Source organism: Thalassophryne amazonica, chromosome 12 (genome assembly GCF_902500255.1).
Source record: "Thalassophryne amazonica chromosome 12, fThaAma1.1, whole genome shotgun sequence".
Lineage (NCBI taxonomy): Eukaryota > Metazoa > Chordata > Actinopteri > Batrachoidiformes > Batrachoididae > Thalassophryne > Thalassophryne amazonica.
In genome coordinates, this window is record NC_047114.1 from 63,900,356 (window position 1) to 63,913,987 (window position 13,632).

General features: G+C 40.9%; 1 protein-coding gene across 1 annotated transcript in view; it reads right to left on the reverse strand.

The window, feature by feature from the left end:
- Nucleotides 1-4,247: 4,247 nt before the first annotated feature.
- LOC117521445 (transcriptional repressor p66 alpha-like) overlaps nucleotides 4,248-13,632 on the reverse strand; it is a 66,250-nt gene continuing 56,865 nt past the window's right edge. Inside the window, 5 exon segments of the mRNA XM_034182744.1 lie at nucleotides 4,248-5,455; nucleotides 7,429-7,665; nucleotides 7,668-7,686; nucleotides 7,783-8,198; nucleotides 9,502-9,775. Coding sequence (XP_034038635.1) covers nucleotides 5,316-5,455; nucleotides 7,429-7,665; nucleotides 7,668-7,686; nucleotides 7,783-8,198; nucleotides 9,502-9,775 — 1,086 coding nt within the window. The 3' untranslated portion in view covers nucleotides 4,248-5,315.

The window sequence follows — 13,632 nt, forward strand, 5'->3', positions numbered from 1 at the left end:
TTACCGCCACCACCTGTCTGTGCGGGTGCTTAGCAAACAGCATTTCTCTACAATCGGTTTTGTGCCACTAGTATACTTTAGTTTAATGAAAATATAGCATTAGCGTTTTAATATTTACAGCCAATAAATATTGCGTAAGAAATAACTCAAAAACCGTACATGTCAGCATCTTGTCACTTTCAAAACGAAAGAGCACAATAAGAGGATGGACTGATGGTGAAGTTTGATGCACCAGCTCAACCTTGCAACTTTGGTGCCTGTGTACTATCACAAAGATATGTCTGAAACCCAGACGTGCCTGATGGTAGTGAATGTGAATGGGTTCTGGAGAAATTACATACAGCTGTGGTTCAAGTTACATGTAGTCTGTATCTGCTGGAAAAAACTGGGCATGTGGCAGAGTTCTAGCCTTCACATTCACTAAGCTCACAACCAGGGAGAGAAACCCCCATGACATCACAGAACAGGTAAGTTCAACTGAAGTGGACAGAACATGTGGCTAGGGATGATGCCAAAACTTTTTTCATCAGTACTGCAAATTAGTGATTGCTAGCTGGAAACAACTTTTTGAAATATTTTAAACATTGTTCTGGAGACTACATGAAAAGGAAGGTGTCATGTACTGTGCTGCCACCTGCTGGATGGCTCAGGAATCTGTATCCACAACAAATAATGAATTTCATACTTAAGGATACAATCAGCACTAGCAGACAGGGGCACCGGACAGCTGAGAATAAGGAGGAGGACTCTCGGGGCCCATAGAGGCCTCTAATACAATTCTAATACTGACAAAATCATATGACATTCAGTAATAAACTTACAATCACACATATAATTTATTTACAATGTATTGGTAACACTAAGTTTATTTGTTTTGGAAGCATTTCTCAACACACCCCTCTGTACTTCCGTTAAATGTTCAGTTCACCTGCTCCTTCAGACTGCTGCACTTTTCTCAATGCAGGAGTGGCAAGATGCCTCAGAGAGCTCATAGAAAAAAAAGGAAAGAAAAGAAAAAGGAGAAAGAAGGAAAGGGTCGATAGTGTATCACCCAGTTTTTTATAGGCTGTGATGAAAAGTTCTGGAATGTTAGCCTGTTTTCTGTTCCTAACTTTTTCCATAAGCTAGCTTACTTTTCTCCCAAAAAAAAACAAACAAAAAAAAACAAAACAAAAAAAAAACTCATGTTCCCGCACAGACACGTCAGGAGCAGCACATCTGCCAGTCCCCCTGAAGAAGCCCAGGAACCCCTGAGGTGAGCAGCTTTACATTAAACATTAAAGTGTGAAAAATAATTATGAAATTTAAAAAAGCTTCTAATCTCTATTTATTTCAGAACAATTTTAATGGTTTAAAAAGCATCAATTATCACTGAAATATGTTTCATCAGTAGTTTGGGACCATCATCCCTCTGCTTTGCAATAGGAACAGATAACATTTATAATGTGTGCAGACTGGATGAATGCTTTCAGTTCAATCAAGAGAAATGTTTACATTTTCTGGAAATCAGAAGATTAAATAGCAACAACCAGCCTCTTCTATTTGTATTTTTTGTCAGTCTAGCAGCAAATAATTGACTAAATAAATGTCCTTGTATTTCAGTAGTTCCCCTACCAAGTAATTGTCAAATCACATTTTTCTTTTTACAAATATGGTAAAGGTCAAAAATATCAAAATGCAGTTTTATGTAAAACAGTATTAAAATTTTCCACTGGCCTGGCAGCTGGCTATTGGGGGGGTAAGCTTTCTTTTTATGGGGTCCAAAATCCCTGGCGACGCCCATGTTAGGAAGTATATTTATTTGGGATATAGCACTACTGATTTCAGAGTATCTCAGGACTCTAAGACAATTTCATTTGCTAGATATTACAGAAAATCTGTAATTTTATATTAAATACTGCATTTAATATTAAATTACAGATACTACAGAAAATCTGCTTTAACCCAACTTTTTTTTTGTGCAATCCATCATCTTTGCCAAAGCCAAGAATAAAAACATTAATACATTTTTGGTCTGTTAAAATGTCACACACCCCACGATCTAGTTTTGGCACAAAGGTGCTTTGCCCTCTTCAGGTCGGTGGAGTGTCCTTGCCTCAAGTGGAGGAGTTTAAGTATCTCGGGGTCTTGTTCACGAGTGAGGGACGGATGGAGCATGAGATCGATAGACGGATAGGTGCAGCATCTGCAGTGATGCGGTCGCTGTATCGGACCGTCGTGCTGAAGAGAGAGCTGAGTAGGGGGGCAAAGCTCTTGATTTACCGATCGATCTACGTTCCGATCCTCACCTATGGTCATGAGATTTGGCTCATGACCGAAAGAACGAGATCGCGAGTACAAGCGGCCGAGATGAGTTTCCTCCGCAGGGTGGCTGGGTGCTCCCTTAGAGATAGGGTGAGGAGCTCGGTCACTTGGGAGGAGCTCAGAGTTGAGCCGCTGCTCCTCCACATCGAAAGGAGTCAGTTGAGGTGGCTCGGGCATCTTTTCCAGATGCCCCCTGGACGCCTTGCTGGGGAGATGTTCCGGGCACGTCCCATTGGGAGGAGGCCCCGGGGAAGACCCAGGACCCGCTGGAGGGACTACATCTCTCGGGTGGCTTGGGAACGCCTTGGGGTTCTCCCGGAGGAGCTGGGGGAGGTGTGTGGGGATCGGGAGGTCTGGGCGGCTTTGCTTGAGCTACTGCCCCCGCGTCCCGACTCTGGATAAAGCGGAAGAAAATGGATGGATGGATGAAGCTATCAGACCAATGTTCTGTACTTACATCATCATATTAAATATAGGAAGGAAATGGTTTCTTGAGATCTAGCTTCCAACAGTCACGGCATTCAATATGTTGATACACAAAATCTTCAACATGTTGCATTAGGATGGTCCCAAAAAAAAAACAAAAAAAAAAAACCTTCAACTTTTTAATGTCCGTCTTCAAGTTTTGGTTCCTTTAGGGGAAAAAATAAATTGGGTGAAATTTAATGAGATTTGAAAAATATTAACCACTGTCGTCCGGCCTTTTTTTTGTTTTTGACGTGCAAGTGACATTTGGAGTTATGGACTGGATACATTAGTTCATGAGTGTCAGATTTTGTTCCATCTGCCCCAGGTCACATTTTCTGAGACATTCATCACCACCATGGACTTCCTCATCATGGACCCCTTAGAGTGGGAGGACGACCCATCATTCCAGTCATCACAACATGTCCTGGATAACATTGCTGCTGTCAATGATTTTGCTGAGTGAGGAGTTGCACTTATCCAGGATTACAATCCTAACGAAGGATAAACAGCAGCGCCAATACCTGCTGCAAAGTGCTGCGTGGCACCAGCATCAGTTCCCGGAGGCGAAGAAAATCTGAACCAAATGCCTCTCCCCATGACTGTTTGTTTTCACCAAATAGGCAGACAGTGACATGTAAGACTTTTTTTTTTTAAATCTCCTGTATGGACAGTTAAAGAGGAAAAGATCGTTGTTCCAATTTGTTTTTCATTTGTGAACAGGTGCATTACTTTGCTGGTTTGTGCTAATATGCTCAACCATTACAATTTCCACCCCACGTGGCAGTGGTTAGAATTGTCCCATCGAAATAAAATTTTGCACAAAACATTTTTTCATCAAGAAACAATTTTGTCAGGAAGCACATTAAGAAAGTCACATTTCTATTTTTGGCACACTGTAGACTAGAGGACCACCCGAATGTTGCACAGCCCTGGTGGCTACAATTAAAATCAAAACTTACCAATCACTGAACCTGTCCGAGGTCTTTGTGAGGTGATTCTGTTGTGAACCAACTTTCATCTTGATAAAGTCTTTGTCAAGATGTTAAGTATGCAGGAACTAGTCAAGCAGTTCCTCGACCTGCTCTGCCTTTCCGTGACGTAGGTAAAAGTTTACAGCACCCATTAACAATTCCACAATTTCTATTGATGTATTGCAATAATGTTTTCCTTCGGTACAATTTTAGCCTTGCAGCGTGATCTACTTTTTGGTATTCCCTGAATTGTGAGCTCATTTACAGACTATGAAATGATAGTGATTTGTACACTACACAAGCCAGTAGCTTAATTTTCCCACTGACTTAATAAAATCTCTAAACTCTCACGCCAATCATCAACTTTCTTGTGTAACACTGACTATGAACAACCAACCAACCTCAAGCACAGCTTTATACACATAAACAAACCATAAGCAATCCCAATAAACTTGGCAAATAAAGGCCCCACATTATCTGTACAAAACAAATTAAACAGGGTGCTAAAATTATTAATATTTTTATTATTTCTTTAGGAGCTAGGAAAAAGTAAACCAAATAAATTTTAACGTTTGTACAATGCAATTAAGATCGAGAAGCAGTGAAATTATGCAACATGTATGACACAAGATAAAAGATGGGCTTTTTGTACTTCAGGGACACATTATCTTGTATTCCCCTTTAAACAAATATACTGCATATTTCTTGAATTGTGGTTGAAAAAATTGGAGACAAGCTCTCTGGCTCCAGTGTGGCAAAATTTAGCTCCTTCAGAGTTTGCATGTTCTCGGCAATAATGTAACTCTCAAAATAATCTTACAATGTAGACATTAATATAAAATAAGAAATTACAAATGGTAATTACAGATGAATAAAGCCACACCATGCTTCTTCAGCTGAGGTGCAAATAAAACAGGGCGTTAATTTTAGGCATGCTTCATTAAACTGGGGGTGGGGGGTTGCTAGAATAATTCCATTTGTGGAAACCATAACATACCAGGTGATTTTTTTTAAACACCAGTCAAAAAGAAATAACTTATTGTAAATACAAAATAAATTCAAACCATTAACTACAGATGTACTTTTTTTTTTTGTTTAACAATGAAGCTGTTTTTTGCTGAACATTATGAGTCTTGTTGAACATGAACCCGTGAGTATGAAATTAACCATTCAAGTGTCATTATGTTTGGTCATTTTGACCCATAATATGTCTATACACCCAAAAGCGAGTACGAATGTTACTCAAAGTACTCATTGCGCACATAACCTGCTATGTCACATCATCATTTACAAACCCAGTCTAGAGGACAAAAGTAGCCAAGGGAAGCCCTTCAAGTATTTGTATTTTCGATTTAGAGCAAAAAAAAAACAAACAAACAAAAGAAAACGGCAATCCTCAACATAAACAACTCAAATGGAAAACAAGAAAATCATACAAAGGGTTGAGGAGGAAACATTTCACTCATGAAGAATCATTGTATTTGCTTAACAGTCCTCCAGGGGGCGTTGTTGACCTTATTGTTGGAGCCGAGGACCTTGGACAAGAACTAATAATGAATAGTACTGTTTCAGTTATTTCCACGTGTTTGCCGCCTGTGAAATTGATGAGCGAGAGGGGATCATGTCCAGCAGGTACTCCCTCTGGCGAGCATCGACGGTGGCAGACGTTTTGTGACCTGTCAGGCTAGGGTTCACATATGCCATGGTTACTCCTGCCAACATACAACAGCTGTGGATTAGTGAGTGAAGCTAGATATCTAATCTTTTTTCCAAACAAAATCTGGCATAATATCCATATATACAGCCACTTGTGTCCCCACAAACATAGAAAGCAACGTGAAGGAAACATGACAAAAGAATAGTGGTGTAACGGACCACATCCGTACGGATCCCCCCCAGTTGTACACTCAAAGTTTATATAGTACTGTGAAATAGAGATTTGTTGCCAGTGAGAATTTTTGTTTTTAGTAATACATAAAGCTCAGAGCTGCAGTGAAATCAAAGTGAATTTTGGGGGGTGGCTGGGAGCAGGCATACATTCATGTGAATGAAGCCTGTTGAAAGCAAAGTTTCTGCCACCCTACACACATATACGCCGTCACATTGCGCATTCTTGACATATGACTGAGTCCAAACACAAAAATAATCACTGCAAAATATCAGGAGTTGAGGACAGAGTGTGTGCACTGCATTTTTTGCCATCTTGTGCCAAATAAAGGTAGAGTTGGCATAGCTGACAGTTCACTGAGCTCATGGGGGGGGGGGGGGGGGGTCTCACCTTTACCTAAATTCTGGGTCTTTTAGTGAAGCTTAGGGCTAGTGGCCGGCAATCACTTTAGTATTTACTGTTTTTCTTGTTGTTTAATGCTGACAAATTATACTATATTCCTTATCTTTCTGATGCCTGATTCTGTTTTTTCTCTCTGTTTAAGGTGCAGCTCCATCCAGAGATGGGTGTGGTATTTGTGCTGGAGACTCTCCTGTCCTGTGCACCAACAGCATTTCCTGTATTTTCGTTTTGTGAATCTTTTCTGTAATTTATGTCTGTAGCATGGCCCAAGCAGAGGGTACCTTTGAGTCTGGTCTGCTTGAGGTTTCTTCCTCAGAGGGAGTTTTTTCCTTTTTTCCACTTCCTTACTTGTGTGAAGTGCCTTGAGGTAACTTTGTTGTGATTTGGCGCTATATAAATTATAATAAATTGAAATTGAATGGGGATATTCAGGAGCAATGTACACTCAACAAAAATATATGTATAATGTATATAATGAATGTGCTATATATATATATATATATATATATATGTGTGTGTGTGTGTGTGTGTATGTATGTGTGTGTATAAACTTATTATCACCCCCTTAAACTATGTAGACATCTGAAGGGAAAAAATGAATTTATAAATTTAGACCATTTTTAAATGACTTTTTAACGATTTGACATGGAACATGGAGAACAAGTGGTGAAGTCCAGAAGGCTCCTGGTTCAAACCCACCCCTGCCCATTCTCCATGCAAGATGGAATTGCATCAGGAAGGGTATCCAGTGAAAAACATGTGCCAAATCAACATGCAAATCCATCTCAGATCTGCTGTGGTGACCCCAAGTGAAAACCCAAAGGGACTCACTTTTTTAATGGTTTGACAAAGGCTATTTTTAATTCATCACTACTACTCATATTGCAATATAAGATAAAAAAAAAAAATAAGTATTAAGTTTCAAAATATTATTGCAACATCAGACACCTTGTTTTCATTCAGGACCATGGGCTAGTTCCTTGTTTTATTATGCATGTTCTTTTCAATAATGGAAGGCAAAGTGATGTCTCCCCGATGACATCCGTGGTCTTTGTGATCCGTTACACCACTACCAGTAGCTCTACTCTAAGGTGAATTAGTGAAATCCAGGAAAATGCAAAAACCACCAAACCAAAGGGGCTAAAGTAGGAAGATGAAGATCATTGACAACGGGAAGTGAATTGGAACACGGGATTGCCTTGTCCGAAAACATTTCCTCTTGTATGTGTCTTAATTCTGTTTCATATTTTCTCCAGTGTACACTACTTTACTTGCAAATCTTACATTTGCAAAATTTAGACTTGGATGGTCAAGGATTGCTTTTGGACCAGACAGGAATTTGAAAGACAGCAGGTGTCAGGTGGCAGAGGCGGGCTGGTATCAATGTGAGTCTACCTGTGTTGCTGTTGTTCTGCTTCTTCCATGCAGTGGATGAGGAACTACCTCCGCTGACATTCCTGCCACCGCCGACTCCACTGCGGCTCACCTTTGAACTCTGGACAGAGTGGTGGGAAAGTTGAGTATGCTTACCTGGCCGACTGACCAGCGCTGCGGCCGCCACTGCGCTCTGCAGCTGGGAGGAGGAAGAGAAGGAGTGGGGGACACCCCTCATCCCACTGATGAAACACTGCCATGGGAGAGCTGGCCCTGGCTCTGAGGAAGAAGAACTTTGAGTTACAACAGCATGAAAGAAAAAAAAAAAAAAACTCACAAAAGTTTTTCTGCCAAAGAGGAAGAAGTATTTCAGACCTGCTTGATGGAGTGATGGTGAACAATGGTGGATCCTCGGCTGGCCTGGTGGTGGTGCTGGAGGGAAGACACTCTGGCCTGAGCCTGCTTAAGCTGCTGAGACACGATCTGCTCTGCCTTCAGTGACTGAGACGAAGACGCCGAGGTGCTGTGCGAGACTGGTGAGGAAGTCTGCTGAATGATACGCTGCTCTATTTCCTGCTCTTGCTGCAGCGCTTTTACAAACGCAGCTTTCAGTCGAGTGGTGTGCTCTGCTTTCAAAGCCTTTTTCTGATTGGATGACATACAGTCTTCACAGAGCACCACCCCACCTTTACTCTTGTCTTGCCTCCAGCGGGAGGTGAAGTCGGTGCTGCACTGGGTGCAGACAAAGGGTTCTCTGGTAACAGCCTTGGAGAGCGCTATGCCAGTCTTTCCTAAAATATAAAGGAACAATAAAGTCTAAGACACAGTACGAAAACAAAGGTGTTTTTTTGTGGCTACTGCACTAGAACAGCATCTACTCATTAGTGTTTCATTGTTATTCTTCATGGCACACAATACTAAAACCTCACATCATTTTTTTTCCCCAGCATAACGACTTTCATGACAGTGCATTACTTAGCCCTCAGATCATCCTCAAGTATTACACACAGAAAATGAAAGGCCCTAATCCTCAAAATTGATCCCCATCCTGATACAAAAACAATTCAAACATCATCACAAACAGCAAAGATTAGAGCACAAATGGATCTAGACTAGATGTCTGTGGACAGTCTAATAAAAACTTTCTCTAATCTTCATGTGAATGAAAATTAATTGCCAACTATAGGGATTAGTGTCCTCCAGGTTTCTTTTTTTATATTTAAATCAAACTGTGTATTTTCAATCGACTGAGGAGCAACTGTATCTCTGTGGGGATGACACCTTCACACCACATCAATCTCCACCCTCATGTGGTTTCAAATTGATTGTCTTTACAGTAAAGTCATGTTCACACCCAGTGGAGCTCAGTGCAGTTCACCTGAGTAGTGACTCTGTGCAGCTCGTGAATCACTCAGGCTTGCTTGTTTCCACAAAGTTCTGAAACATCAGTTGCAATAGGACTGGTTCTGAACACGTTCACACTTTTGCAGAACTTCTCCGGACTCACGGCTACTAAGGCCCGACATAGGTTACACTCAAGGAAACCTAGTGCAATCTCAGTGCAAATAAGTACAGTGCAAATTGTACACCAAGTTCTTCCCGGAGTTATGCCAAGTTGGTACTGTGAGCCACTCACAGGTTGACCCTAGGTATCTGGGAGTTCAACCATTATCAAAATAAATCAAGAAAAAAAGAAATAAATACCTTCCCTTTCCTGAGATTTGTCTACCAGTGTACATCTACAGGAATCCTCTGCTGAACAAGGTCCAGCGAAAGATTCTTGAGATGCGTACATTTGCAATTCTCAAATTTTTTATGCAATATTTTTTTTCCGTAGTCCTGTAATATCACAGAGATATCGATCTACCCCATTAAAATCAACACCAGAGGCTGTTCTTCTGTCAGTTAACTTTAAACCTAAGTCTGAACAGATTTAATTTAAAATTCTTAAATGTCACCAAAAGGTTTCCATCAATGAAATTACAAAAGAGTCTGTCATTGTAAGCTTATCACATTCATCTGGATAACCTGGAATTGATCTATTAATCTCCTTAGTGGCTCAAGGTTTATTAATATAAAATACTAACAACTCACCTCTGTGGATGGTATCTAGCAGATTCTGTACAACTTCTTCTAGTCCCACCAGGTAGATGAACTCATTATTGGCTGCTGACGGCAGGAAGTTAAACTCTGGGGCAGGCGGCTTAGGTGGCGGTATCTCCAGCAAGGTCTTCTCCAGTTGTTTCCGTAAGGCAAGTTTAGCTGCAGCTTGGCGGCTGGCTGGAGAGTCATTCACACTAACCAGAGAAACACCACTGCTTCCTGATTGGGATGTCAAGGACGAACCCTTCATACTGGATGACGAGGCCTTTGAAAATAAACAACAGTTGTCAACATCCAGGTCAGAGTCAGGTCTGGGAACATGTGCCAATACTGTACATCAACACAGCCACCACATTATGAAACTACCCCAGGTTCTGGACAGCAACCACCCAGGCAGACAACCGGTTCATCCTTATTTCATGAAAATAATGATCACAACTAGGTGAAACATAAGAATAAATAAGAACTTTATTAATCCTGAAGGATTAAGGATATGGGCATCATTTTAGCCTTTTCCAGTTGTAAAGATCCTCAACACAGAGGTTACCTGCACGCTGTATGTGCCCAAAGAAATGCACCACATAAACACTGTGTAAAAGAGTAAACATCTAATCATGATTAAATCGCAATCTCACGATTCAGCAATTTAGAACTTATGAAAATTTATCTTTAAAAGTATATTTGTGGACTTTCCTCTAAACATATCATTGAGACGCAGATTTTATTATTTTTTTATTTTATTTAGCAAGTTTAAATTCAGTTTTAAAGTATTAATATTAATAACAAATATTCATATTTGGTTAATCTCCGTTAAAATCTAGTTTTTTAAACACATTTTGTTTGTGCCGATTAATACCACTTAAAGAGTTTTTAAAAACAGTCAACTGTGTTTTTATAAGTCACAATGTCATCACATGCCTTAAATAGAAATGCCACGAGTTACAAAAAAAAAAAAAAAGTATGATTAGCTCCATCACATTAGCTTAGCTACCTATTAAAGAAGCAAGCCACGAAGCTAACTGTATCAACACGGAGTTAAAGAGTTTCTTTTGACATACCGTTAGGTTTTGCTGCTCGGTTCTGCGATAAAAGTTGGTGATGAGTAACTGCGCCATTATAATTGGGAACGTGTCTGGCGAGAAAATGTTTATTCTCACATGGTAAAAAGTGTTACGGCGCATTCTGTGAACCGACAGTTTCAGAATACCAACAAAGAAGCCGCTGCCACAGGTTTATGTTTACTTCTTTTTTTAAACAGTCGTGACGGTCTAAAGTCATGACTCAGCATGAACGCACAGAGTTTAAAGGGCGGTTTAAAAAAATTATTTTCATTTTGCTGAAAATGTACAGTAGTGTTCAGAATAATAGTAGTGCTATGTGACTAAAAAGATTAAACCAGGTTTTGAGTATATTTCTTATTGTTACATGGGAAACAAGGTACTAGTAGATTCAGTAGATTCTCACAAATCCAACAAGACCAAGCATTCATGATATGCACACTCTTAAGGCTATGAAATTGGGCTATTGGTAATAAAAAAAAAAAAAAAAAAAGTGTAAAAGGGGGTGTTCACAATAATAGTAGCATCTGCTGTTGACACTACAAACTCAAAACTATTATGTTCAAACTCCTTTTTTAGCAATCCTGTGAATCACTAAACTAGTATTTAGTTATACGAGGTATAACCACAGTTTTTCATTTCTTCACATCTGCGAGGCATTAATTTTGTTGGTTTGAAACCAAGATTTTGCTCGTTTACTAGTGTGCTTGGGGTCATCGTCTTGTTGAAACACCCATTTCAAGGGCATGACCTCTTCAGCATAAGGCAACATGACCTCTTCAAGTATTTTGACATATCCAAACTGATCCATGATACCTGGTATGCAATATATAGGCCCAACACCATAGTAGGAGAAACATGCCCATATCATGATGCTTGCACCACCGTGCTTCACTGTCTTCACTGTGAACTGTGGCTTGAATTCAGAGTTTGGGGGTGATCTCACAAACCTATGGTCATGATCCTTCCCACTGTAGCCAAGTGCTTGCTCACAGGGGGTCGTTTTGACCGTTGGGGTTTTACATAATTATTGTATGGCCTTGCCTTACAATATAAAGCGCCTTGGGGCAACTGTTTGTTGTGATTTTGCGCTATATAAAAAAATTGATTGATTGACTGATTGATGAGGGTTGGGTCATTACTGAAAACCTAGATCGCGGGTACAGGCGGCCACTTGGGCTTCCATAGGAGGGTGGCTGGTGTCTCCCTTAGACATAAGGTGAGAAGCTCAGTCATCCACGGGGATCTCGGAGTAGAGCCACTGCTCCATGTTGAAAAGAGCCAACTGAGGCGATTCAGGCATCTGGTAAGGATGTCCCCTGAGTGCCTCCTGAGGGAGGTGTTCCAGGCACATCCAGCTGGGAGGAGACCCCAGGGAAGACCCAGGACTAAGTGGAGAGATTATATCTTCACACTGGCCTGGAAATGCCTCGGTCAGAGGTGGGTAATATGTCCCCCATGACCCAATCCCGGATAAGCGGTTGAAGATGTACGCACGTGTGTGCATCAGGAATCTGCTGATGTTAACTTCCAATATGAAGTCCTAAGTATTATAAAGCTGAAAAATTGAACACAAACCCACCAGATGGGGTACTTCATGTGATCCAGTCAAGTCCTTGATTAATTCTTAAAAAGAAAGGCTGCAACAGTGAGTTCAAAAACACTGAAAAGAAAACCAGAGCTATCAAGAGTGCTGAGTGGAAAAATAATTCTTTCCTTATTAAAAAAAAATCCTTTCATAAGACAGGAGGAGAAGAAGAAAAAGAAACATGCATACAACATAATCTGTCCTCTACATTTAACCCATCCTCAGAGTTAGACACAAACCACTAGGAGCAGTGGGCTAACCCCAAATGTAGAGATGCTGCCTTGGTCAGAGACAAAGAAAGGAGCAGACCCTAAATAAACATGTTTTTTGACAGAGGGAGGAAATCAGAGCACCCAGAGGAAACCCACCCTGCAGCAGATAAACATATCTACGTCAAAACCAACAATCAACACAAGAGTACATGAAAGAAAGGTAACTCCAGACTTAAACTACTGATTTTCACCTGGTGATTACAACTGCAATGAGTAATCAATCATTAATCAGCAACTGTGTTGATAATCAAACAACTGTTTTGGACAGCACCGTGACTTAGTGGTTAATTCTGATGCTTCACAATGTGAAGGTCCCAGGTTTGCTTCCAACCCAGTCCTTTTTGTGTGGAGTTTGCATGTTCTTCCTCTGTTTGAGGTTTTCCTTCAGGTGCACAACTTCTCCAACTTCTAAGGATGTGTAGGTGAGATGAAATGTTGACTTTAAGTTGATTATACTTGTGAGTAAGAGTGTGAATGAGTTTGTCTGTCCACATTACATCTGAAGTACTTCACTTTTTCACTTTTTTTTGTTACAGTACAGCCTTATTCCAAAATGGAGTAAATGTGTGCTTAGGGTCATTGTCCTGCTGAAAGATGAACCGTCGCCCCAGGATGAGGTCAAGAGTGCTCTGGAGCAGGTTTTCATCCAGGATGTCTCTGTACATTGTTGCATTCATCTTTCCCTCAATCCTGACTAGTCTCCCAGTTCCTGCTGCTGAAAAACATCCCCACAGCATGATGCTGCCACCACCACACTTCACTGTAGGGATGGTCCCTGGTTTCCTCCAAACATGACTCCTGACATTTATACCAAAGAGTTCAATCTTTATCTCATCAGACCAGAGAATTGTGTTTCTCATGGTCTGAGAGTCCTTCAGGTGCCCTTTGCCAAACTCCAGGTGGGCTGCCATGTGCCTTTTACTGAGAAATGGCTTCTGTCTGGACACTATCATACAGGCCTGATTGGTGGATTGCTGCAGAGATGGTTGCCCTTCTGGAAGGTTCTTCGCTCACTACAAAGGAATGCTGGAGCTCTGACACAGGGATCATCGGGTTCTTGGTCACCTCTCTGACTAAGGCCCTTCTCCCCCAACTGCTGAGTTTAGACGGGCAGCCAGCTCAAGGAATAGTCCTGGTGGATCCAAACGTCTTCCATTTATGGATGATGGAGGGCACTGTGCTCATTGGGACTTTCAAAGCAACA